This window comes from Thamnophis sirtalis, unplaced genomic scaffold, assembly GCF_051295495.1.
Source record: "Thamnophis sirtalis isolate CommonGarterSnake01/CBP01778 unplaced genomic scaffold, rThaSir2_p1.2 scaffold_2, whole genome shotgun sequence".
In the NCBI taxonomy this organism is placed as follows: domain Eukaryota; kingdom Metazoa; phylum Chordata; class Lepidosauria; order Squamata; family Natricidae; genus Thamnophis; species Thamnophis sirtalis.
In genome coordinates, this window is record NW_028261382.1 from 48,735,043 (window position 1) to 48,759,466 (window position 24,424).

Consider the following 24,424-nt stretch of genomic DNA (forward strand, 5'->3'; position numbering starts at 1 on the left):
GAGAGAGCGGCCGGCGTGACGCAAACAGAGCGCGACGTTCCCGGAAGAGACGTGGCAGCTGGCCGGAGGGAGGCGGCGGAGACAGTTGGGCCTCGCACTTCGCCCGAGGACCGGCCCCGGCTAGGGAGAGCCAGAGGCGGTTGGGCAGCTCCGGCGACGTGCTTACCGGCGCCTGGGCCGCCCCGGGACGGTTTCTTCGCCAAGGGAGGCAGGTAGGGTATACCCCCACACACCGTGGTTGCGGGGAGGGGACCGGCTATATGATCTCGTGGAACACCCCTGGGTCCTGCTTGCGGTGTGGGTGGGAGAATGATGGGCTTTGATGGCCAGGAGGGCCGGGGATGATGGGGCTGGGTTGCCCTGATTGCAGCCCCAGGGGGAGGGTGGCCGGGGAATCCGCCCCTCCCATTCAGATCGAGCTTGCTTCGGAGTTACGGCGGGCGGGTTTGGATGCCCGTCAGATATCAGTCATGGAGCTGCCCTGTTAGGTAATGAGTAATTCTGCTGTTGGGGCGGGGGGGGGAGTGGTCCTTACTGCCCTCTGAGCTTTGGTGGTTTTCTTGCAGACGTTTCGTGACCCTACTAGATAACATCATCAGTGTTAGAAGGGAAGGAGGGTTGTGGAGAGGAAGAGGAGGAAAAGGACTGTAGGGTCCTGGGTGTTGTCAGGGCTTGTTTGTTTCCTTGCAGACTTTTGGTGACCCAACTAGGGAACATTATCAGGGCTAGAAGGGGTTAGGGTTTGCAGAATAGAGGAGGAAAAGGTGGGGAGGACTATGGGGGTCCTTGGTGCTCTCTGGACTAGCTTGTTCTCTTGCAGACGTTTCATTTAGGTATTTATTAGGTATTCATGACCCAACGAGGGAATATCATCCATGCTAGAAGAGAGTAGGGTTTGCAGAATGGAGGAGGAGGTGGAGGAGGAAAAGGACTGTGGGGTCTTTGGTGCTCTCTGAGCTTGGCTGTTTTGTGGCAGACACTTCATGACCCTACCAGGTAACATCTTCAGTACTAGAAGGGAAGCGGGTGTGTGGAAAGGAGGAGGAAGAGCAATAAAGGAGAATATTTATAGCTCAGGGTTGACACGAGTGGTCCTGGCTGCTCTCTGGGCTTGTTTTCTTGCAGAGCCAACTTCATGACCCAACTAGAGAACATCATCAGTGCTAGAAGGGATGTGGGGTTGTGGAAAAGGAGGAGGGGGACTGTGGGGTCCTTGGTGCTCTCTGAGCTTGTTTGTTTTCTTGCAAACGTTTCATGACCCCACTAGAGAACATCATCAGTGCTAGAAGGGAGTGGGGTTTGTGGAGAGGAGGACGAGGAGGACTGTGGGGTCCTTGGTGCTCTCTGAGCTTGGATCTTCGCTTGCAGATGTTTCATGATTCAATTAGGTGGCATCTTTAGCTCTAGAAGGCAGTGGGGTCTGGGGGAAGAGAGGGGGAGGAGACTGTGGGATCCTTGCATTGAGTATGAGTTTGAGTAGTTTATTTATATGCCGCCCTTTTCCCTGGGGGGACTCGGGGCGGCTTACAATTCGGAAGGAAGGGAGAACAAACAGATTAATACATAAGACAGTACATCATTAAAAGCACAACATGCATACAATTTGGGTGGGTTACGGTCTTTAACCCCAGGCCTGACAGGACAGCCAGGTTTTAAGGGCTATGCGGAAGGTCTGGAGGGTGGTGAGGGTACGAATCTCCACGGGGAGATCGTTCCATAGGGTCAGAGCTGCCACCGAGAAGGCTCTCCTCCACGTGGTTGCCAGTCGACATTGACCGGCAGATGGAACTCGGAGGAGGCCTAATCTATGGGATCTAATTGGTCGAGTGGAGGTAATTGGCAGTAGGCGGTCTCTCAAGTACCCAGATCCACTACCATGAAGGGCTTTGTAGGTGACAAGTAGCACCTTGAAGCGTACCCGGAGATCGACAGGTAGCCAGTGCAGCTCGCGGAAGATAGGTGTTATGTGGGTGAAACGAGGTGCACCCACGATCGCTCGCGCGGCCGCATTCTGGACTAGCTGAAGTCGCTGAATACTCTTCAAGGGCAGCCCAAAGTAGAGCCCATTGCAGTACTCCAGCCTAGAGGTCACAAGGGCATGAGTGACTGTTGTGAGAGCCTCCCGGTTCAGGTAGGGGCGCAACTGGTGCACCAGGCAAACCTGGGCAAATGCCCCCCTGGTCACAGCCGACAAATGATGTTCAAAAGTCAGCTGTGGGTCCAGGAGGACTCCCAAGTTGCGGACCCTGTCTGAGGGGTGTAATGTTTGACCCCCCAGCCTGAGAGATGGAACACTTGCCAAATTAGTGGGAGGGAAGCACAACAGCCACTCGGTCTTATCTGGGTTGAGCACAAGCTTGTTAACCCTCATCCAGTCCCTAACAGCTTCAAGGCCCTGGTTCATCACGTCCACCGCTTCATTGAGTTGGCACGGGGCGGACAGATACAACTGAGGATCGTCCGCATACTGGTGGTATTTTATCCCGTGCCGCCGAATGATCTCGCCCAGCGGTTTCATGTAGATATTAAAAAGTAGGGGGGACAGGACCGAACCCTGCGGCACCCCATATGTTAGGGGCCTAGGGGTCGATCTCTGCCCTCCGACTAACACCGACTGCGACCTGTCCGAGAGGTAAGAGGAGAACCACCGTAAAACAGTGCCTCCCACCCCCACCTCCCGCAGTCGTCGCAGAAGGATACCATGGTCGATGGTATCGAAAGCCGCTGAGAGGTCAAGGAGTACCAGGATGGAGGCATGGCCTCCATCCCTGGCTCTCCAGAGGTCATCGGACAATGCGACCAAAGCGGTTTCTGTGCTGTAGCCAGGCCTGAAGGCAGACTGGAATGGGTCAAGATAACTAGCTTCCTCCAAGGACCATTGGAGCTGAAAGGCCACCACCTTCTCAACAACCTTCCCCACAAAGGGGAGGTTGGAGACTGTACGGTAGTTGTTTAGAACGGTTGGATCCAAAGATGGTTTCTTCAGGAGGGGTCTCACCACCACCGCCTTAAGATCCAGCCCCGTGTCACCTACCTGCCGTTAACAACCAACCAGGAGGGGCACGGGTCCAGTACACATGTGGAGGCACTTACAGCTCTCATGGCCTTGTCCACGTCCTCAGGGGCAACAGCCTGAAACTCAACCCAGCGATGGCCTACCAGATTATCCCTTAGTGCCTCGGCTGGTTCTGCAGAATTGGAGTCCAAGTCCGACTGAAACCGAGCAACTTTGTCCGCGAGAAACTGGACGTAATCCTCAGCCCTGCCCTGCAAAGGATCCCCCGTATCCCTCCTATTTAGGAGGGAGCGGGTTATCCTGAACAGGGCGGCTGGGCGTGACTCAGCGGAAGCAATCAGAGTGGCAATATAAGTTCTTTTCGACGTCCTGATTGCCCGGATGTATTCTCTGATGCAAGATGTTAAAAGTGCTCGGTTCGATTCGGATTTATTGGATCTCCAATTGTGCTCTAGGCGTCTCTTCCGGCGCTTCCTCTCCCGGAGTTCCTCAGTAAACCAAGGAGGCTTCCTGGATCCACTGCCTCGGAGCGGCCGTAGAGGCGCAATCCGGTTAAGAGACTCCGTCGCTGCCGAGTTCCAAGCAGCAACTAGAGTCTCCGCCGGACTGCGGGCGAGGGTATCAGGAATAACCCCAAGCTCCGTCTGGAACCTCAAAGGGTCCATAAGTCGCCTGGGGCGGAACCACCTGGTCGGTTCCTCCTCCCTACAGTGGGGGTTTGGTCTCCGAAAGTCAAGCCTCAGTAGGTAGTGGTCTGACCACGACAGGGGTACGATCTTACTCCCCCTCAGACCAAGACCACAAGTCCACTGCTCCGAGAGAAATACGAGGTCGAGCATGTGACCCGCCGAGTGGGTTGGGCCCCGAATTACTTGGGTCAAGCCCATGGCTGTCATGGAAGCCATGAACTCCTGCGCTCCATCAGAGTGTTCACCGAGCGAGGGCAATTGAAATCCCCCAGAACCATAAGCCTGGGGAACTCAACTGCCAGCTCGGCTACCGTCTCGAGGAGCGAGGGGAGGGCTGCTGCAATGCTGTTGGGAGGCAGGTACGTTAACAGCAGACCCACTTGACCCTTGAGGTCCAACTTCACCAGCAGGGACTCACACCCGACAAGCTCCGGAGCAGGGATCCTACGAGGTACTAAAGACTCTCGGATAACAATAGCCACACCCCCACCCCTTCACTGAGCTCTCGGCTGATGGAGCACCTGAAAACCCTCTGGGCACATCTCTACGAGGGGGACTCCCCCCTCCGGGCCCAGCCAGGTTTCAGTAATACATGCCAGGTCTGCCCTCTCGTCCAAAATTAAGTCCCGGACGAGAGGAGCCTTATGAACTACAGACCTGGCATTTAGCGACAACAGCCTGAGACCAGGGTCCTGATTACTCGCGCCATCTGGCCTTGGAGTGGGACTCATAGGGCCGGAAGGAGGGATCTCTGTAACGTAGCGAGCCCTCCTTCCCCGGTAATGGCCAGCCCTAAAGTCCCTGCCATATCTGCCCCTCCCTGTAACGACCGTGATGCTCCGGCCCGCTCCTGTGTCCATAGTCCCCCCGACCACCTCCATGACCCCCGCATTCCTCAACAGGTCCTCCGAATCAAATATACTCATTCACTCACCCAGGCAGTCCCCACGTAGTAATTAAAAACACAAAAAATACAACAATAATAGGTAATAAAAAGTGGGATCATTCACTCAATCACATACATATCCCATACAAAAGAAAGAAGAAGGAGAAGGAAGAAAAAGAGAGAAAAAAGATAGATTACGCAGTTGTTAAAAGTGCAAGTTCAGGTAGCGCAAATGGCTCTCAGCGTTCGAGATGGTTGAAATAACTGAAGTCCAGCTATGGTCCAAACAAGGCGTGTAGGGGAATGTCTCGTATCCCCCTCTTCTGTAGGTCTGAAAAGGTCCAAAAAGTCCGGAGCAATCGAAGGTGGCAGAGGGCCTTCTTACACAGGCACTATCCAGGATAATGCCCCAGGGGCATTCTCTGAGCTTGGTTGTTTTCTTGCAGATGTTTCATTACCCAACTATGTAACATCATCAATGCTAGAAGGGAAGGAGATTTGTGAAGGAGGAAAAGGACTATGGGATCCCTGGTGCTTTCTGAGGTTGTTGTGTGGGTTGTTTTTTTTTTTTTTTGTTGTTGTTGTTGCAGACATTTCATAACCCAACTAGGGAACATCATCAGTGCTAGAAAGAAGTGAAGTTGCCTCTCTGACAATCAAGCAGTAAACAGAGTTACAATTAAGGGACTCCCAGCTCAGACAAACAAACACTAAACAATAGCTTAGTCTAGGAATCACCAAGAACACTCCCACCGACACTTGCACATAAACAGGGAGCAAACCCCACTCCCTTCTAGCACTGGTGATGTTCCCTAGCTGGATCATGAAACGTCTGCAAGGAAACCACCAAACTCAGAGAGCAACCACAGTTCAACCCTGGGCTGCAGGTGCTCTCTTGATCAGGGCTTCTTTCGTGCTAGTTGGATCCTAATTTGTATCATCGCTCCGCACTGGTAACAGGACGTTGCTCCTTGCTTTCTAAGGAAACTTGGGAGGGAACACCTGTGCAGGTAATCCCTCTGTCTGTGTCCTCTTTCTCCAGCTCTTCTTGGGCTAAGCCACCCCTGCGCCGACTACAATGGGGCTCTGCAAATGTCCCAAGAGGAAGGTCACCAACCTCTTCTGCTTTGAGCACCGGGTGAACGTGTGCGAGAACTGCATTGTCGCTAACCACGCCAAGGTAAATGGGAATAGCACAGGGAAGGCAGATGCTTTGAAACAAGAGAAATCAGAAGGGTGGGTGCCCGGGTACAAGCAGGGTATGAAACCACCCGCAGTCAAGGTATATGAAAGGACCTAAGACAGGGAGCGGCAACCTGCGGCTCCGGAGCCGCATGTGGCTTTTTCATCCCTCTGCTGCGGCTCCCCGTCACTCAAAATACGCAGTGTGTGACACCCGCCAACAGGCAATTTATTGAGCTTTTCGACCCCCAGTAGGCCAGCCATGGATAAATCCAAGAAAAGTTTCAGAAGAAAACAGAACGTTTAATTCAACTACGCAATGCTGGTTTTGTGGCCGCTCAGGAAATAAGTCAGGGTTTTGTGGCTCCCCGTGTTTTCCAGAATGGGAGGAGGGAATGGTCACACGTGGGTTTTATCACAGCCTGATTGGTCCAAGGCTGAGAGGAAATCTATAAATACCGGTGCCTGTCCATTGCTAGCCCAGATTCTCTCTCAGCCTGGTCCAAGCTGTAGAGTAGTTGGATAGGTTCTGTTTGTTTTCTCCTTTTGGGTGAGTTCTATTTATGCCCGCCTTGTTTAAAGTTCTCTTGGATAAGGCGAGGCACACCACCAAGGTTGGAACTGGGGATCCCTCTGTGCCCCCCCCAAGGGATCCCGACATGGTCATGTTCTCTGCCACGGCCACCAACAAGGAAGAGATCCCTGCCCCTCCCTTGTTCCTAGAGGTTCTGACCGACCAGTGGGCTAAACCTTCCACTTTCTCTTCTCCAGGTAGTACCGACCGTCGGCATTATAACATGGAGCAAACCTTTGCTCAGGCCATTCAGCTCCCGACGGTTGACACCCCTGTGGCCGCATTGGTGTCCTCCTCCCCGGTGGTGTCGGGCGATGCGGCAGATAAGATGAAGCCGGAGGATAAGCGCGCAGAGCTTACGTTGCGGAAGAACTTCAACGCCACAGCGTGGGCCATTAAGGCGGCGGCCTCGGCTTCCTACTTTAATCGTGCCACGGTCATGTGGCTCAAGAAGCTGCAGGCACGCATTCCCATACAGGAGGACCGGATCCATCAGGATCTGGTCAAGATTCTGGCGGCGTGTCAGTTTTCAGCTGACGCGACCTTGGACACGGTCAAGTTTGCTTCTAGCGCCCTGGCCACCTCGGTCACCTCCCGTAGGCTCCTGTGGTTGCGCCATTGGCAAATGGACAACAAAGCGAAATGGGATTTGGCGGCTGCCCCCTTCAAGGGGTCCGATCTCTTCGGGGAGGCTCTTACTCGCATCCTCGTGGAGGATAAGGACAAGAAGGTCCTACCCTCCACGGCTAAGAAGGCCGAGAACAAGTCTCGTCCCTTCCGTAGGCAACGATATAGGGCCCCTAACTTCGGCTATAACCAGCGCTTCTCTTCTTTTTCTTCTGACAGGCATTTCTTGGGGCAGCCCTTCCAGGACAGGAGCCGTTTCCAGGGCCAGGCTCGGCGGCCCTTTCGGGGGGGAGGCGGCCGTCCCTTCCGCAGGGGGAAGTGACTCGAACCCGAGTCATCCCATCGGCGGCCGCCTCGCTCTTTATGCGGACCGGTGGGACGACATCACGTCGGACGCCTGGGTTCGAGCCACGGTTCGTTACGGGCTCAGGTTAGAATTTCTCTCCACTCCTCCAAATCTCTTTCGGTCGTTCCCTCCATCCCGGAGTCGAGAGCGCCGCCGCCTGATGAGTCAGGCGATCGCCCACCTCCTCGAAATCCATGCGGTGGAGGCGGTTCCCGCAGGGGAACGGGGCCTGGGCCACTACTCAAATCTCTTCGTGGTCCCGAAGAGCACGGGGGGTTGGAGAGCAATTCTAGACCTCAAGCGCCTGAACAGGTTTCTGGTCTACAGGCGGTTCAAAATGTCATCGCTCAAGTCCATCCTTCAGGGCATCAGGAAAGGCGATTTCCTGGCCTCCGTGGATCTCACGGAGGCCTATCTTCATATTCCCATCCTGCCCGTTCATCGCCGGTTCTTGAGGTTCTCCCACGGGCCCCACCATTACCAGTACAGGGCTCTTCCCTTCGGCCTGGCCTCGGCCCCGAGGACCTTCACAAAGGTCCTGGCGGCTCTGGCGGCCCATCTGAGATCGGTCCCGGTCCGCCTCCAATGTTATTTAGACGATGTCTTGCTTCAGGCGGGCTCCCTGTCTCAGGCCGTTTCAGATCTTCAGATTACCATTCGAAGCCTCCAGGCCCTGGGGTTCTCGGTAAACTTCGAAAAGAGCCATCTCACTCCCTCCACTCGCATTCTGCATCTGGGGACAGTCATAGATTCCAAGTTGGGGGAGGTGCGTCTGTCTCAGGAGAGGCAGGTCAGCCTCCGTCGGCTGGCAGAGAGCGTTCGCACAAAGCGCTCCGTTTCCATCCTCTCTCTGTCGCAGTTATTGGGCAAGATGGTCTCTTGCATAGGGATTGTCCCGTGGGCCAGACTCCATCTTCGGCCCCTTCAATGGGAGCTTATCCCCTATCAGAGGGGACGAATGAGCAATTCCCTTCGGACTCTCCGCATCTCGACGGGGGTCCGTGCATCCCTGGTGTGGTGGCTCTCCCCGGCCATCCAGCGGGGGTGTCTGTTCTGGGAGCCGAACAGGGTGACCGTCACCACGGACGCGAGTCTGTTCGGGTGGGGGGCCCTGGTGGGCTCTCGGATGGCTCAGGGCAGATGGACGGCCTCGGACCTCCGTCACAACATCAATTGGCTGGAACTGAAGGCCGCGCGTCTGGCTCTGAGTCACTTTCGCTCCTCGGTGGAAGGGAGCCACGTTCTCCTCCTGACGGACAATGTGGCCACCAAGGCGCACATCAATCGTCAGGGCGGGACCCACTCGAGAGCCCTCTGGCTGGAGGCTCTGCGATTGGGGTCGTGGGCGGAGAAACACTTACAGTCCCTGGTGGCGGAGCACATCTCGGGACTCTCCAACGTCCAGGCGGACTGGCTCAGTCGAGCAACTCTGGACAACGGCGAGTGGCAACTCCACCCGTCGCTGTTCCGGGAGATCTGTCGTCGGTTCGGGTCCCCCCGGGTGGACCTGTTTGCGTCTCCCGAGAACACACAACTCCCGCGTTTCTTCACCCGTTTCCAATCCAGCTTGGCAGAGGGCACGGATGCCCTCAGGAGCCGGTGGCCCCCGGGCCTTCTCTATGCCTTTCCCCCCATTCCACTCATCCCGGGGACCGTCAGGAAGGTGGTGACGGAAAGGGCCCTGGTCATTCTGGTGGCCCCGTTTTGGCCCAGGAGACCCTGGTTTGCGGACCTGGTTCAGCTGTCAGTGACTTCCCCGTGGAGGATTCCGCAGGGGGAGGTGGTCTTACGGCAGGGGGCCCTGATTCACCCAGAGCCTCAGTGGCTTCAGCTGACCGTTTGGCTCTTGAACGGCGGCTTCTAAGGGGGGCTCATCTGTCTTCCGGGGTCATTCGCACCATCGAGGCGGCCCGTCGTCCCTCAACGACCCGCATTTATAACTCCACCTGGGCAGCGTTCGTCCGCTGGTGCTCCCCCAAGGGCATCTCTCCCGACAGAGCCACCATCCCCAACGTCTTGGATTTCCTTCAGAAGGGCCTGGAGGACGGGCTCTCGCAAAACACCTTGCGTCGCCAAGTGGCGGCTCTGTCCTCGGTCTTGGGGGGGGCGGGATCTTCTTCTCTTTCCCAGTCTCCTCTGGTCAAGCTGTTCCTCAAGGGGGCGGCAAATCTCAGGCCTCCCCCCGTTCATAGATTCCCCACGTGGGATCTTCCGCTTGTCCTCAAGGCATTAACAGGAGCCCCGTTTGAACCTCTCCGCTCGGTGCACTTGCGCTTCTTATCACTGAAGGTGGTCTTCCTGGTGGCCATCACTTCCGCCCGGCGTATATCCGAGCTGGGCGCCCTGTCTTGTAAGGACGACCTCTGTCATTTTCACCAGGACAGAGTGGTCCTTCGCCTTGACCCGGCATTCGTCCCCAAGGTGAATACCCCCTTTCACAGGGCTCAGGAGATCGTCCTGCCTGACTTCTGCCCGAGTCCGTCCACTGACAGGGAGCGTCTTTGGCATCGTCTGGATGTCCGCCGTGCCTTGCGGATCTACCTCCGGCGGACCAAGGATTTCCCCAAGTCGGAGGCCTTGTTTGTCTCCTTCCTACCTGGAGCTCTGGGTTCGAGGGTGTCCTCGGCTACCATCGGCCGTTGGCTGCGTCAGGCCATCTCGGAGGCCTACGTGGCCTCAGGGCGGCCGGTTCCGTCAGGCGTCACGGCGCACTCTACAAGGAGCGCGGCAACCTCGGCAGCGTGGGCCACGAGGGCCCCGTTTGAAGACATCTGCCGGGCGGCTACCTGGGCCTCTCCAACCTCGTTCATCCGGCATTATCGTCTGGATGCTTTCGCGTCAGCGGACGCGTCTTTCGGTCGTAGGGTCCTACAGGGGGTGGCAGCTGAGGCTCCCCTTGGTTCCTAGAGTTCCTGTTCTCCCTCCCTGGGACTTTAGCTTGGGTATGTCCCACGTGTGACCATTCCCTCCTCCCATTCTGGAAAAAGGACGTTGGTCTTACCTGAACGTCTATTTTCTGATGGGAGGAGGGAATGGTCACAACCCGCCCTGAGTTCTGTCTGTTGGGGCCAAGGGGAGGGCCCGGGGGGTGTTTCCCGGGGTTTGTTGTGTTGTTTCTTGTTTTTCAGTTGTACCGTTCATGTTCGAGAATCTGGGCTAGCAATGGACAGGCACCGGTATTTATAGATTTCCTCTCAGCCTTGGACCAATCAGGCTGTGATAAAACCCACGTGTGACCATTCCCTCCTCCCATCAGAAAATAGACGTTCAGGTAAGACCAACGTCCTTTTTCTTTTCTGTGGGAAACAGGACCAAATGGCTCTTTGAATGTTTAAGATAGCAATACCTCTTAGACTTATAGAGTACTTCACGGTGCTTTCCAGCCCTCTAAGGAAGGAAGGAGGAAGGAAGGAAAATAGCAATAGCACTTAGATTTATACAGTGCTTTACAGTGCTTTGCGGCCCTCTCTAAGGAAGGAGGGAGGGAGGAAAATAGCAATAGCACTTAGATTTATACAGTGCTTTACAGTGCTTTGCAGCCCTCTCTAAGGAAGGGGGGGAGGGGAGGAGGAAGGAAGGAAGGAAGGAAAATAGCAATAGCACTTAGATTTATATACTGCTTCACCATGCTTCATAGCCCTCTCTAAAGAAAGAGGGAGGGAGGGGGGATGGAAGGAAGATAGCAAAAGCACTTAGACTTATACACACTGCTTCACGGTGCTTTCTTTAAGCGGTTTGCAAAGTCCGTATTTTTGCTCTCAACAATCTGGGTCCTCATTTTACCCACCTCGGAAGGACAGAAGGCTGAGTCAACCTTGAGCCAGTCAGAATCAAACTCCTGATTGTGGGCAGAGTTAGCCTGCAATACTGAATTCTAACAGGAAGGAAGGAAGGAAGGAAGGAAGGAAGGAAGGAAGGAAGGAAGGAAGGAAGGAAGGAAGGAAGGAAGGAAGGGCAATAGCAAAAGCACTTAGACTTATATCCCACTTCACAGTGCTTTTACATCCCTTTCTAAGTGGTTTACAGAGTCAGCCTCTTGCCCCCAAAATCTGGGTCTTCATTTTACCGACTTCAGAAGGACGGAAGGCTGAGTCAACTAGAATCTGATTTATGGCTGTCCAGAACAAGATGCATACTAATTTTGTGTTAGACCCTGATTGTTACAAATCGCCTTAAAAACTGAAATAAAAGGCTGTTTCCATTCTGTGACATGAACAGGCTCCCCTCCCTCTCAATTTCCACCTGCTGCCTTTGACAACCATTGTTTTATTTATTTCCCCCCTGTTTTTCCTCCCCCCCCCCCAGTGCATCGTCCAGTCCTACCTACAGTGGCTGCAAGACAGCGATTACAATCCCAACTGCCGGTTGTGCAATGCGTTACTTTCCAACAAAGAGACGGTTCGGCTTGTATGTTACGGTCAGTAGAAACTCTCTGGGCCTCCTGTGGCTCCCCAAAACGCCCTCTGGACAGGGGATTCATCAACCTAAGAATGTCCCAAAGGTCCTTTTTTTTTCCCAAAAGGCAACTGGACTTTCTGATTTTTCTTTGGAGACGTTTCGCTTCCCGTCCAAGAAGCTTCTTCAGCTCTGACTGGATGGTGGGGAAGGGAAGGATTTATATTCCTTGCAGGCAGCTGGTCGTTTGCATCCTTTTTAGAGGGTCGTTGAGGCCACTTGGAGGTTTCTCTGTGTCCCCTGAATGGTGCAAATGGGTGTGGGGGCTTCTTGGAACTGCTGAAAGGACTGTGTTGTGGACTGGAGATAGATGATGTCGTATCCTTCTCTCTCCTGTTGAGAGAGGGCTGTTCAATTTTGACACAGGTGGCCTCTTGGACCATACTTCTTTCAAATCAGTGGTCCTCTCTGTCCAAAATGTGAACTTTGCCGTCTTCTAAAGAGCGGCTTTTGTCTCTTAAATGCAGATGGACTGCTGACACTTGTCCTGATGGTTTTGTTCTCCTGTGTTGTGCCATGTGTTTGTGAAGTGGCTGTTTTGTTTCCCCAATGTACACCATCTTATCTCCAGTCTAAAGATATAAAGTGGCAGTTGGAATAGAGTTCTTTTCAGGTGGGGAGGGGGAGTAGAAAGTCTAGCTCCTTAGCATCAGAGTATGTTAATAATATGGCTGTCAACTTGAAATGTGTTTCCATGACTATTATCAAGTTGACATAAAAAAGAGAGAAAAGGGAGGAGAATGCCATGCATATCTTTGGCCAGAGTCAAACGTGTGAAATGCGCACGTTCATAGCCTGCCGCAGCACCTTGTTGGTGGATGTGATTTATGACACAGACAGAAGGGAGGGGATTCAGGGGTAAAGTTCAGACACCATTACAGCGGTAATCAGTTTCGGCTCTGCAGAAGAACATGCCAAAATGTTGATCCTAATAAATGAATGGATTTCTTTTGAACTTTGTCTCAGGGCTCGTAAATTAATTAGGTCATCTTTTGGAAACTTCACAATGATAAGAAATGCTAATGATCTGATTGGCATTTTGAAAAATCCTTTCTTAGCGAGCACCTAGAAGCCAAGAGGAACATACGTGCCGAATTTCAAGTTTGTAAGTGTTACAGTTCTGGAGATTTCGTGATGAGTGTGTGGTATTTGCCTTTTATAGATATAGATTTAAAAAAAAAAAAACCAAGTCCAGTTGCCTTATGGAAAAGCACCTTTGGGGCAACCACGACCAGAATGATGGAGTATCTCCTTTGCACAGCCCCTCCAAGGTAGGACTTTGGTTTAACGTCTCCTCTTCTCCCCAGACCTCTTCCATTGGTCCTGCCTCAATGAGATGGCCAACCAGTTGCCGCAGAACACAGCCCCCGCTGGCTACCAGTGTCCCTCGTGCCAGGGCCCCATCTTCCCTCCCACCAACTTGGTCAGCCCGGTTGCCTCTGCCCTCCGAGAGAAGCTCTCAACCGTCAACTGGGCTCGGGCCGGACTCCGGCTTCCCCTGGTAAGAAATGGAGTCCTGCCATATCGCTGAGCTGCTTCCTGAGCCATTTTTCACAGCCCCAGCCCCTTTAATCCCTTTTGAAACAAATCCAGATTGTTGTCGATTTTTTCCTTCCCCCACCAGCGATTGAGAGCGCCTCAGGAAAAATGACGGACTGATCTCTGTCAAAAGCAGAGATTGAGGTTCAAGACCCAAGTTTCCCAGCCTTTGGTTTTGTCCATTAAAAAAAAAACACAAAGTAGTTCATTTTGTTTAAAAAGGTAATCCCTGCAGACAACCTCCCTATTATTACCGTATTTTTCAGAGTATAAGATGCACCCCCCTCCCAAAAAAAGAGGTTGAAAATCTGTTTGCGTCTTATACACTGAATACACCACTTTTGGCCTCCCGAAACCCCGCCACCTTTACAAAATTGGACATGCATAGGCTTTGGGAGGCTTGTAGAGTGCTCCTGCGGGCTGAGGAGAGCAAAAACGAGCAAAAAAATGGCCCGTTTTTTGCTCATTTTTGCCCCCCCCCAGCACTCTACAAGCCTCCCAAAGCCTTTGCATGCCTTGTTTTTTGCAAAAAAAAAAAAGAGGCCGTTTTTGCCCCCAGACGCCAGGAGCAATTTGCAGACCTATCAAACTTTCTGCGTGCCCCGTTTTTCACAAAAAATGAGGCCTGCAGAGGGTTTGGAAGGCCTGCAAAGTGCAAAACCTTTAAAAAAATAATTCACCTGTTCAAAATCTTGGTGCGTCTTATACTCCGGAAAATGCGGTACTTGGCAGCTTCCGTCCTAGTCAGGGAGCAAGCTCCTTTAAAAGAGAGGACCTTTCCTGGTCCTTTTACCGATAGTTCAGTTGTTCCTGGGGACCTTAAAGGTCATCCAAGCCAGCCCTCTTCGGTGCAAACATGCGCTAAATCACCTTGGATATTGTAACGGCTAACCAACCCTGGTTTGGAAACCTCCTGCAAGACGGAGCCTGTTCTGTTGTGCCACAGGGGGGGCACGCGGAGCCCTCCCTGCAGGCAGGCGAGCCATCGTTCCACTACGCACGCGCCTCCCACTGGCTACCTGGTCTTTGGGTCTCTGCTGTGCATGCGTGGGGGGGGCGCATGCGGGAGAAGCGTGTGCATGCATGGCGGGGGCAGGTCCCAGGAGGCTGCAGGGAAGCCCAGAATGGGGCGTGTCGCGCGTGCATGCACAGGGGGGAGGGGGACCCCCATGTCCATGCACGGGGGGGGGCATGCAGAGGGGGTCATGTGCACATTGCATTATGGGTGGGCACGAACACGTCCTTCCGCCACGCGGTGACAAAAAAGTTAGCCATCCCTGGCCTCAAGTTACCTTAAGATAAGTTGGGCGGCCAAGAAATTTGACAAACCAGCCAACAAACATTGTCCAGGATGTCCCTCTTCAAGAGTCAAATCAAAGCTTTTGACTTTCTTTCCAGATCCCGCCCGGTGATTAACCTGAATTTTGATTTTGGTTTTTTGCCTGCTCAGATTGACGAAACGGAAGTGAGTCACGAGGTGGATGCTCACAACACCTCAGAGGGCAGCGACTGGTCCAGTTTCACAGGTGAGTCTATGGCAGAGGGGAGTTCCTACCGGTTCGGCCGAGTCGGTAGTAACTGCCACGCCCCCGAACCAGTTCTCTCCACGCCGCCACAGGCACCACCGTCTCGTTTTTTGCTTCTGGGCATGCGCAGAAGCATTTTTTTTAGTGCTGCGCAAGCACATGCACATCAAGCATGGGCGCAAAGGTTCCCTGAGCAAACCGGCAATAACTGAGCTGGCTGGGGAATTGTGGGAGTTGAAGTCCACTCATCTTAAAAACTGCTAAGGTGAAGAAACTGTATAAAGAACAAGATGGGGATGACGGCATCTGAGCATCCATCTATCATCTATCTCATCTATCTAAGTATTTGTCTATCGTCTGTCTGTCTATCTCTCTGTCTATCTGTTGGTCATCAGTCGGTCCATCCATCAATCTATCAATCCATCCATCATCCATCCATCTATATCATCTCTCTGTATTTGTCTATTGCCTGTCTCTATCATCTATCTCTATCTATCTATCTCATCTACCTACATCTCCCTCTCTTCTATCTATCTATCTATCTATCTATCTATCTATCTATCTATCTATCTATCTATCTATCTATCATCTATCTACATCTCCCTCTCTTCTATCTATCTATCTATCTATCTATCTATCTATCTATCTATCTATCATCTATCAATCTACATCTACCTCTCTTCTATCTATCTATCTATCTATCTATCTATCTATCTATCTATCTATCTATCTATCTATCTATCATCTATCTATCTACATCTCCCTCTCTTCTATCTATCTATCTATCTATCTATCATCTATCTACATCTCCCTCTCCTCCCTCTATCTATCTATCTATCTATCTATCTATCTATCTATCTATCTATCTATCATCTATCATCTATCATCTATCTATCTACATCTACCTCTCTTCTATAGAGCCAAGGTGGCGCAGTGGTTAAATGCAGCACTGCAGGCTACTGCTAGATCAGCAGTTCAGCGGTTCAAATCCCACCGGCTCAGGGTTGACTCAGCCTTCCATCCTTCCGAGGTGGGTAAGATGAGGACCCAGATTGTTGGGGGCAAGAGGCTGACTCTCTGTAAACCGCTTAGAGAGGGCTGAAAGCCCTATGAAGCGGTATATAAGTCTACTGCTATTGCTATTGCTATATATCTATCTATCTATCTATATCTCCCTCTCTTCTATCTATCTATATCTATCTATCTATCTATCTATCTATCTATCTATCTATCTATCTATCTATCTATCTATCTACATCTCCCTCTCCTCTATCTATCGATCGATCGATCGATCTACATCGCCCTCTCTTTATCTATCTATCTAATCTGTCTGTCTGTCTGTCTGTCTGTATTTGTCTATCATCTATCTATCTATTATCTTATATCTTTCTGTCTATATACCTACCTACCTAAATAAATAAATGAATGAATAAAGGGGGGGGGATAATGTATTGCTTTTTCTTTTCTTTCAGCACTTAGCCAGGGCAGATCTTTTATGTTAAATATTAAATCTTAATCACTTTTCCCTCTTTATTTGTACACTATATTTTTGTTGTTGTTCGTTGCTTTGTTTCCTTTTGTCTGTTTTACACGATAAAACAATACATTTAAATGGTTTTTAAAAACCCAGGACCTAAATTCAGCCACAATCAGGCCACTTTATCTCTTACTTTATTGATTCATACACTGATTTTAAGTGCTGCCTCCTCAGTAGGCTGAGCAGCCTACACAAACGCAGACAGTCCTATAATTCCCAGAAAGCTCAGTTTAACATCTAGCAGCAGCACTAAATGCTAAACGTCTCAAAAAAAAAAAAAAACAGTTCTCCCTTGGATCTCAAGCTCTCCTCCTCCCTCCCGCAGCCCTGAATTCAGAAGACGCTGCCCCACAGAGTACGGCCTCGGCCTTCGCCTACAGCGCAGGTTGCAACTTCGAGTCCCCGCCACAGCAGCAGCAAAATCTGAAGAATGGCGGCGTGTCCGACCAGCACACCATCGTCAGCATGAGTGACGCAGGTAGAGACATTCTCACCGTCAGGGCAAAGTCGGCAGCTGCGTTTGGGGTGGGTGGGTGACGGAGGGAGATAAATCAATTTGGGGAGGGAGGCGTGGTCACCTTGCTTGTAGCCGTATCCCCAAGAAATGTTGGCGTATTTTGTTGACCTTTGATTGTTGAGTTATCCTTGCTTAAAATCTGAGTGCCTTTATTTGATAAAGCATTGCGTAAATCCTTCATTTTTACCCCTCCCAAAAAACTCCCAAGAAAGGACTTTGGAGTTGTTGGGTTTTGTTTTTTTTCCACTTCTACTTGTAATTTCTCCAGGGATACAGGGGGGTGAAAAAAAGCTCCAAAAAATAAAGAGGAAGGAGAATAAAGCATGAAATATCTCCGTGCTGTGGCTGGCTCGTCCATATCCTACAGAAGGACAAGGAAGAAGAATTTTAAGCATCCTTTGGACAGTTTGCATAATGGGGATAATTGTCCAGGACGCACATTTTCCTTTCCCTGACCGTTTCTCCTCCCTCTTTTTCCTTTTACCATCATGATTCATAACATCGCGTTTACATGATACCGCTGTACCGTTCTCACTTGGTTTCCTATAATCGATTATGCAGAGTTTCGGGGGAGGTGGAGGAAGGGTTGTTAATTCCCCCCCTCCCCCGGGGCCTTCTCGTCTCTCTTCACCTGCAGCCTCCTCGTCACGGAAAATTTACGACACCCGGGAAGCCGGCGTCGGCCAGGACTCGAACACCACCATCGACTTCGACGAGGACAAATACCGCCGGAGGCCGACGCTCAGCTGGCTCGCCCAGCTGCTCAAGTGAGTCCCCGAGAAACACTTCCCAAAGGCTTGTTGGTTTGGGAACCGATCTCCCCCGGGAGGTGCTTGCAGTAAAGACAGCCGCAGAGATTTTGAAAGGGACCGAGAGCGACGGGAGGAAAGTCACAAAGCGAAATGGGAGCGCTCGTTTTCCTCTTGGTTTTGCGCTGACTGTTGCAGAGCCTGAAAAACGGCTCTTCTCAGTAGGGTGCCAAACTCCGCCTGGCTTCTGAGTGGGTTTGAATGTCCATGGAGACGCTTCGGTCCTCCAGCTCAGTTACTTTTTCCAAAGGTAACTAACTGGACTTCCTCAGTTTAAACATTTCACTTCTCATCCAGAACTGAATCGGCTTCTTGGATGAGAAGCGAAACCTTTTCGGGGGGGGGGGGGGGGGGGATCTCGTCACCTTTTGGAGAAAAACACCGTTGCGATTCCAAGCAGGTCCGATTCAGATCTGGTGGACTTTGGAATATTTTTGGGTTCTGCTCGCTTGATTATTCTGGAGTCTCTCCTGGCAAGTTTCCTCATTCTTTCCCCCCGCCCCCTCCTTGGCGCAGGAGATCCTGTGGCGAGCCAGCCAACGCCTCGAAAGCACCCCCAGTAGGCAGGATCAAATTCAGAACCTCAAAAGGACGGGGCAGTTCCATTTCCTCTCTCCTTCTGCCGGCAGGAATCGTTTCGGCACCCGGAAGCAGCCGCGGTCGTTGATGCAGCGGTTCATCATATTCCTTCTAATCGGCGGGATCGGCTTCCTGACACTCGTCATCGTCATGATGAAAGTAGGCCGGGCCTCGGCCGACAACGACCCCAGCCTAGACCCCAAGTTCAACCCTAACATCCGAGTGGGACAGTAGTTTGAGTAGGGGCCGGCCTCTCCTTCGCCATGTTGGCCCTGTACCCCACACTCTGGGCTCTTCCTCTTGGCAGCTGGCAGAATGGCACCCCCAGAGGGAGGGAGGGGGAGAGGGAGGCCTGGGGCTGCGACTACTCGGTGTGCGTGTGTGTCTCCGTCAGCTTCCCAGCCTGGACAAACAAGGTTGTTGGGGACACCTTGGAAGCTTGGATGAAGGTATACCAGTTCAAAGATGGCCCATCTCTTTCTCTTCCTCCTCCTCCTCCCCACAGTCCGATGGGAATTGTAAACAACAAATGTTGTTGCCCTGATGGGCAGCTTTAGGCAGAAAGGAGTAGTGTGCAGTGGAGGGACAGGATGGAACTGGCAATTTTAAAGAGAACAGGGCCTCCCATTTCTCGTTTTCTTCCCTCGCTCCTACTCAGTAGGTGGATGGGCAAAAGCAGCCCCCGTTTCTCTCTTTTCTCACAACTTGGCTTCCACTTGAGCCAGGCAGAAACCCACTTTTCCTTAGGGGTCAAGTTTCCTCATTGCTTTGTTTTCCTTCTTTGAAGGAAGTTGCTTGAGGCGGGCGTGATCGACAGAACTGGGGGGAGGGGCTGTCGCCACGCCCATCCCGTAGCAATTTTTACAAAAAAGTACGGCCAAGTTCGTGAAGTTCTCCGTCAAGAAACAAGACCTCATCTCCTAAATCCACTTCGATGCTTCTGTGCAAGCTTGTCTTGGTTGCGGGAACGCCAAAGCTCCACCCCCATACACTCCCCCCCCCCAAAAAGGGGGCTCTATCTAAGCTGAAGCAACATCTGTTTGCACCCCACTTCGGTCCTTTCCGTTAACACAACTAGTTTCCGGCCTTTCTCCGCCACTTCTAATTACCTGCTAGATACGGGGTGTCTTGGGGGAGGGCACAACGTGTGTCTTCCAGGCCCCCTCGGGCTTGGGGGCCCATCCTGTAGGACCAAAGGCTCCCTCCACACAGTTTCTCTGCAACCCAGAGGTTGAAAAAGGTCCAGGGTTTGATGAGCAGGTGCTCGAAGTGCTGCGGAGATGAGAAGGCAACGGCGCCTCGGGGCTTAGGAATCGCTTCCCTTCATAAGCCAGGAGCTACACGTCAAATTAAAAAAGGAGGCCATTATTATCTTATGCCCCACACTTTTGTCCTCTGGCAACATCTCCACTCTGTTCAGGCTCTAGGTTTTTCCAGAAAGGGTGGCCTCAACCTTGTCTTCTCCAAAACCACTTTTTCCCCTTCTCCAGCAGAAAGCGACGGTCCCAGTCCATTTTTGGGGGAGAGCAGGGGAGGGCACCCGGTGGAGGAAAGTCTCTCTCATCCCAGATGTCCGATCAAGAAGGGTGTGGTTGCCATCCTTTGCAGGGGACCCCCATTTTGGAAAGGTTTGGGGACCGGTTCGAAGGACAGCTCTGAAATTTCCCGCAGGGTTTATTTCTCACCTCTGGATTCTTCCGATGTAGGGCGGTGAGCGTGCAAATCTCTGGCACATTGAAGCAATAGAGACATTGGTTAATGTTCTATTAAACACTCTTGGCTGATCCTAAAGGGTGGTAGTTACTCCTTCGTTGCTCCGTCCTTCAGAGGTTACCGGCTGGGATAACGTGAACAAGCTTGGGGGTGAGTGGGAGTTGGGGGAGAAACCCCCTCTCAATTTTTTTGGCTTCTCTCGTCTCATCCCTGCTTCCTTCCGATCATTAGTATTTTTCCTCCCTGTACTCGATGGTGAGATAGTCCATCCAGAATCGGGCCAGGTACAGAGAGAAATTCGCGACTGGATGAAAAAGGAAAATATATCGATTTATTCATTCATTCATGGATATCTCCACTTTTTATTATCTTGACAAATAACTCGAGGCAGGGAACATATCCAACCGACCTTCCTGGTTTCCCAGCAGCAACAACAACCCTGTGAGGTGGGCCAAGCTGAAAGACAGCCGGGTACAAAGTCACCCAGCTGGTGCCTAAGACAGAACTAGAAGTCATTGTCTCCTAGTGATTGGCCCAAAATCACCCAGCCGGCTTTTTTAGGGCTAAAGCAGGATTTGAACTCACTGTCTGCTGGTGATTGACCCAAGGTCAGCCAGCTGGTTTTCATGCCTAAGGCAGAACTAGAACTCACAGACACCTGGTGATTTCCCCATAACAATCCTGTGTAGCGGATTGGACTGAAAAGGAGGGACTGGCTCCCAATCACTCAGTCGGCATTCCTGCATCCCCTGGTGGTTGGTCCAATCAGCCACCCAGGTTTCATGCCTGAGGCGGGATTAGAACTCATCATCTCCTGGTAATTGGCCAAAAGTCACTAGCCGGGTTTCGTGCCTCAGGCGGGATTAGAACTCGCCATCTCCTGCTTTCTACTCCTGGTGCCTTAATCACTAGACCAGGTTGGGCAACCATGACCTGTTCACGACATGGACTTCAATTCTCACAATTTGGAAAATCGATTGCGGTGGAGGGGGGTGGAAATGAATGTAGAGCCTAGATCATAGTTTCACAACCTCGACAACTTTAAGAAGTGTGGACTTCAATTCCCAGAATTCTCTAACAAGCACCGCTGAATTCTGGGAGTTGTAGTCCACCCCTCTTAAAGTAGGCCAGTTGGGGAATTCTGGGAGTTGAAGTTCACATATGCCTGGGGAATCCTGGGAGCAGAAGCCCACACCTTTTAAAGCATGTTGGCTGAGGAATTCTGGGAGTTGGAGTCCACCCCTCTTAAAGTAGGCCAGTTGGGGAATTCTGGGAGTTGAAGTTCACATATGCCTGGAGAATCCTGGGAGCAGAAGCCCATCCCTCTTAAAGCATGGCGGCTGAGGAATTCTGGGAGTTGGAGTCCACCCCTCTTAAAGTAGGCCAGTTGGGGAATTCTGGGAGTTGAAGTTCACATATGCCTGGGGAATCCTGGGAGCAATAGCCCATCCCTCTTAAAGCATGCCGGCTGAGGAATTCTGGGAGTTGAAGTCCACCCCTCTTAAAGTAGGCCAGTTGGGGAATTCTGGGAGTTGAAGTTCACATATGCCTGGGGAATCCTGGGAGCAGAAGCCCATCCCTCTTAAAGCATGCCAGCTGGGGAGTTCTGGGATTTGAAGTCAAGACTTCTAAATTTTCCAAAGATTCGGGAACCCCAGCCTAGATGGTAGAGGGATTGGAAACTTAAGCAGTAGCTAAAAGAAGCTAGCTTGTTACCCTGGGAAACTCCTTCTCCTCCTCCTCCTGATCATCATCTTACCTAAGGAGGTCAGGGACAAGCACGTCAAGAAGCCATCATCCGCTTGCATGGTGTAGACGCTGGCTATGAGAGCCAAGTAGAAGCTCGTCACGTGGGAGAACTGTGAGAAACCCAAAGAAGAACAAGGGGAAATGAATGGTTCTCCCGTTGCAAAGAGCCGAGCTTTCCTCCTCCCTTCTCCAACGTTTAAAAAAAAATATTTTAATTTTTTGTAGAAGAGAATAGGAAGGCAACAAGTGGCCTCTCGCACCCTGTCGCTTCGCAGCAGGGGTCGCTAACCTTGGCAACACTTGTGGACTTCGACACCCAGAATTCCTCAGCATGGCTGGCTGAGGAATTCTGGGAATTGAAGTCCACAAGTGTTAAAATGGCCAAGGTTGGAGATCCCTGACATAGACACACACATACACACCACCACCACAAGGGCTTTCAGGAACAGCAAAGGGCATTATGGGAGAGGAGTTGGCCTTGTGGGAAACGCTGGCCATTTTGTAACAGTGCCCACCACATGTCCTGAAAAAAAAGTCGACACCTTGCCGAGATCCATCCTCGTTGCAGCCTGACAGCCCGACTCTCCCAGCAAAATTGCCACCCAAAAGGAGCAGAATGAGAGGTTAGATCAGTGTTTCTCAACCTTGGCAATTTGAAGATGTCCGGGCTTCAACTCCCAGAATTCCCCAGCCAGCGAATGCTGGCTGGGGAATTCTGGGAGTTGAAGTCCGGACATCTTCAAGTTGCCAAGGTTGAGAAACACTGGGTTAGATACACTTTCTGCCTGTCCGTTGATTGATTGATCAAATTTGTGATCCACTTTGGATCACCACACTATAAAAAAAGACGTGGAGACTCTAGAAAAAGTGCAGAGAACAACCTTGATGATGAGGGGACTGGAGGCTAAAACATACAAAGAACGGTTGCAGGAACTGGGCCTGGCTGGTCTAGGGAAGAGAAGGACCAGGGGAGACAGGAGAGCATCTTCCAATATTTGAGGGGCTGCCCCAGAGAGGAGGAAGGGGGTCAAGCTATTTTCCAAAGCCCTCAAAGGCCAGAGAAGGAAAAATGGATGGAAACTGACCAAGGAGAGATTCGACCTGGAAATAAGGAGGAATTTCCTGACATGGTGGACAATCAACCCACGGAAGAGAAGTTGCCTTCTGGGAGCTTCATCCCTGGAGGCTTTCAAGAAAAGACTGGACTGCCCTCTGTCAGAAAGGGTGCAGGGGCTCCTGCTTGGGCCTGGGGGTTGGACTAGATGACCTACAAGGTCCCTTCCAATTCTGTTAATCTGTAAAGGCTGTGGTGGATCTATTTTCCCTGGTCGCCTAGCTAGAGGTCATCTATTCCCCTCTGTGGGAAACGACTGAATTGCAAAAGAGGGGAAGGGAGAATCTTTACCAGCAGCGATACGGTGAAGTGGAAGCTCATGAGATCTCCTCTTTGAGAGACCAGGAAGTGGTAGAGGTCCCCGATGATCACTCCGAGGTTGATGACGAAGAGAACCCATGAGCTAATGATGAAGATGACCTTGCTTGGGAAGGTGACAGTGAGGAAGGGGTCCTTCCATGAGCCCATTTGCTTTATCAATAGGCAGCTGGGTTCTTCTTAGGGGAGCTGCGACGAAGGAGGCCCGCCCTGGAGGTGGTCTGCACAAGAGGTGTCTTCAGAGATCCTGACCTGATGAAGTCATAAGGATGCAGAGGTTCTAGAAGCCGGACGATTGGCAGACTTTTTCCCCAAAGCAGATAGGTATCGGGCATCATCACCCGACAGCAGGTGTCAACCCTGAAGCTGACCTGACCGAAGCCATCTTGGAGGCTTCCGTGTCACCACCCTGGGGCTGAGGGACAGGGAGAGGGGATTAGAGATAGCTGCGATTTTGTAGTCAAAACAAAACTTACTCTTAGGAACCAAGGTCATTCTCACACCGGGTCAGAGGAAGGAGGAGTGATGTCACCAGGCAACCAAACAACGCCATGATTGGACCATATGACTGACTGATTTTTTTAAAAGTTTTTGTTTTTTCTTGACACAAACAATCCATTTAGCAGCGTGTCGTCTGGGTAAGACTTTTGTGCGATAACAGTTAAGTTTTACAATCATATTCATTATTTATCTATTCCAACTTAATGCCAATTTTACATGTTTGATATTATAACAATCCTCTTCTTAATTTATTTAACTCTATTAGTGATGTTAACTCTAATTAATACATTTTAAGACAGGTAATTTGACTTCTAATTTTTAAGTTTATTCTCTTAACCATTGATAAAATACCATCCCATATAGTGTAATAATCAGTTCTTTCTCTTTAATTGCCAGTGTTAATTTGTTCATTTCTGCACATTCTACTGTTTTCCTAATCACATTCTCCTCTGTGGGAATCTCTTCGCTTTTCCAATTTTGTGCAAATAGAATCCTAGCTGCTGTTATAACTTGAGTAATCAAAAATACATTTTCTTTACTGTAAGTTTCTGGTGAAATCAGGTATATTTTAGATTTTAAGACTCTGTGTTGTTGTATCATCTTTTCGAGCCACGTGTGTTCTTTAGTCAAATATTTTCTTGCTTCTACGCATGTCCACCATATACTTTATGTTATTACGCGCCAGGTGTATGGTGGCATTTCCAACATTTAGCCGATTTATCCTTGAACATCATTGCCAGTCTTCCT

At 51.2% G+C, this 24,424-nt stretch overlaps 2 protein-coding genes across 4 annotated transcripts; one reads left to right on the top strand and one right to left on the bottom strand.

Annotated features, from left to right (window-relative positions):
- Positions 1-41: 41 nt before the first annotated feature.
- ZFPL1 (zinc finger protein like 1) lies at positions 42-20,073 on the top strand. 3 transcript variants are annotated; one of them, XR_015695510.1, is made up of 9 exons: positions 42-212; positions 5,634-5,771; positions 11,626-11,737; positions 13,083-13,276; positions 14,765-14,840; positions 16,703-16,855; positions 17,532-17,661; positions 18,333-19,366; positions 19,472-20,073. XR_015695510.1 is itself a non-coding variant. In XM_087705370.1 (8 exons), the coding sequence occupies exons 2-8, from the start codon at positions 5,670-5,672 to the stop codon at positions 18,514-18,516; spliced, it is 951 nt and encodes a 316-aa protein (XP_087561496.1). In that variant the 5' UTR covers positions 42-212; positions 5,634-5,669; the 3' UTR covers positions 18,517-20,073. The 3 variants fall into 3 exon arrangements, 2 of the variants coding, with proteins under 2 accessions (XP_087561496.1, XP_013930222.2); XM_087705370.1 differs by having other exon boundaries at positions 18,333-20,073; XM_014074747.2 differs by lacking the exon at positions 42-212 and adding an exon at positions 5,037-5,134 and having other exon boundaries at positions 18,333-20,073.
- Positions 20,074-20,222: 149 nt separating this feature from the next.
- CATSPERH (catsper channel auxiliary subunit eta) lies at positions 20,223-23,326 on the bottom strand. Its single transcript, XM_014074744.2, has 3 exons — positions 23,150-23,326; positions 21,755-21,854; positions 20,223-20,299 (listed from the first exon to the last, which is right to left on the bottom strand). Exons 1-3 carry the CDS (start codon positions 23,324-23,326, stop codon positions 20,223-20,225), a joined length of 354 nt encoding a protein of 117 aa, XP_013930219.1.
- Between the last annotated feature and the right edge of the window lie 1,098 nt (positions 23,327-24,424).

What these genes read in the sequence shown, in the direction of transcription:
- ZFPL1 (XM_087705370.1), top strand. Translation starts at nt 5,670, where the DNA reads ATGGGGCTCTGCAAATGTCCCAAGAGGAAGGTCACCAACCTCTTCTGC. An exon ending in GGTTCGGCTTGTATGTTACG is followed by an intron (nt 11,738 to 13,082) that starts GTCAGTAGAAAC and finishes TCTTCTCCCCAG; the next exon opens with ACCTCTTCCATTGGTCCTGC. An exon ending in CGTCAGCATGAGTGACGCAG is followed by an intron (nt 16,856 to 17,531) that starts GTAGAGACATTC and finishes CTTCACCTGCAG; the next exon opens with CCTCCTCGTCACGGAAAATT.
- CATSPERH (XM_014074744.2), bottom strand. Translation starts at nt 23,326, where the DNA reads ATGGGCTCATGGAAGGACCCCTTCCTCACTGTCACCTTCCCAAGCAAG. An exon ending in ACTTCACCGTATCGCTGCTG is followed by an intron (nt 21,855 to 23,149) that starts GTAAAGATTCTC and finishes GGTTTCTCACAG; the next exon opens with TTCTCCCACGTGACGAGCTT. An exon ending in CTTGTCCCTGACCTCCTTAG is followed by an intron (nt 20,300 to 21,754) that starts GTAAGATGATGA and finishes TTTTTCATCCAG; the next exon opens with TCGCGAATTTCTCTCTGTAC.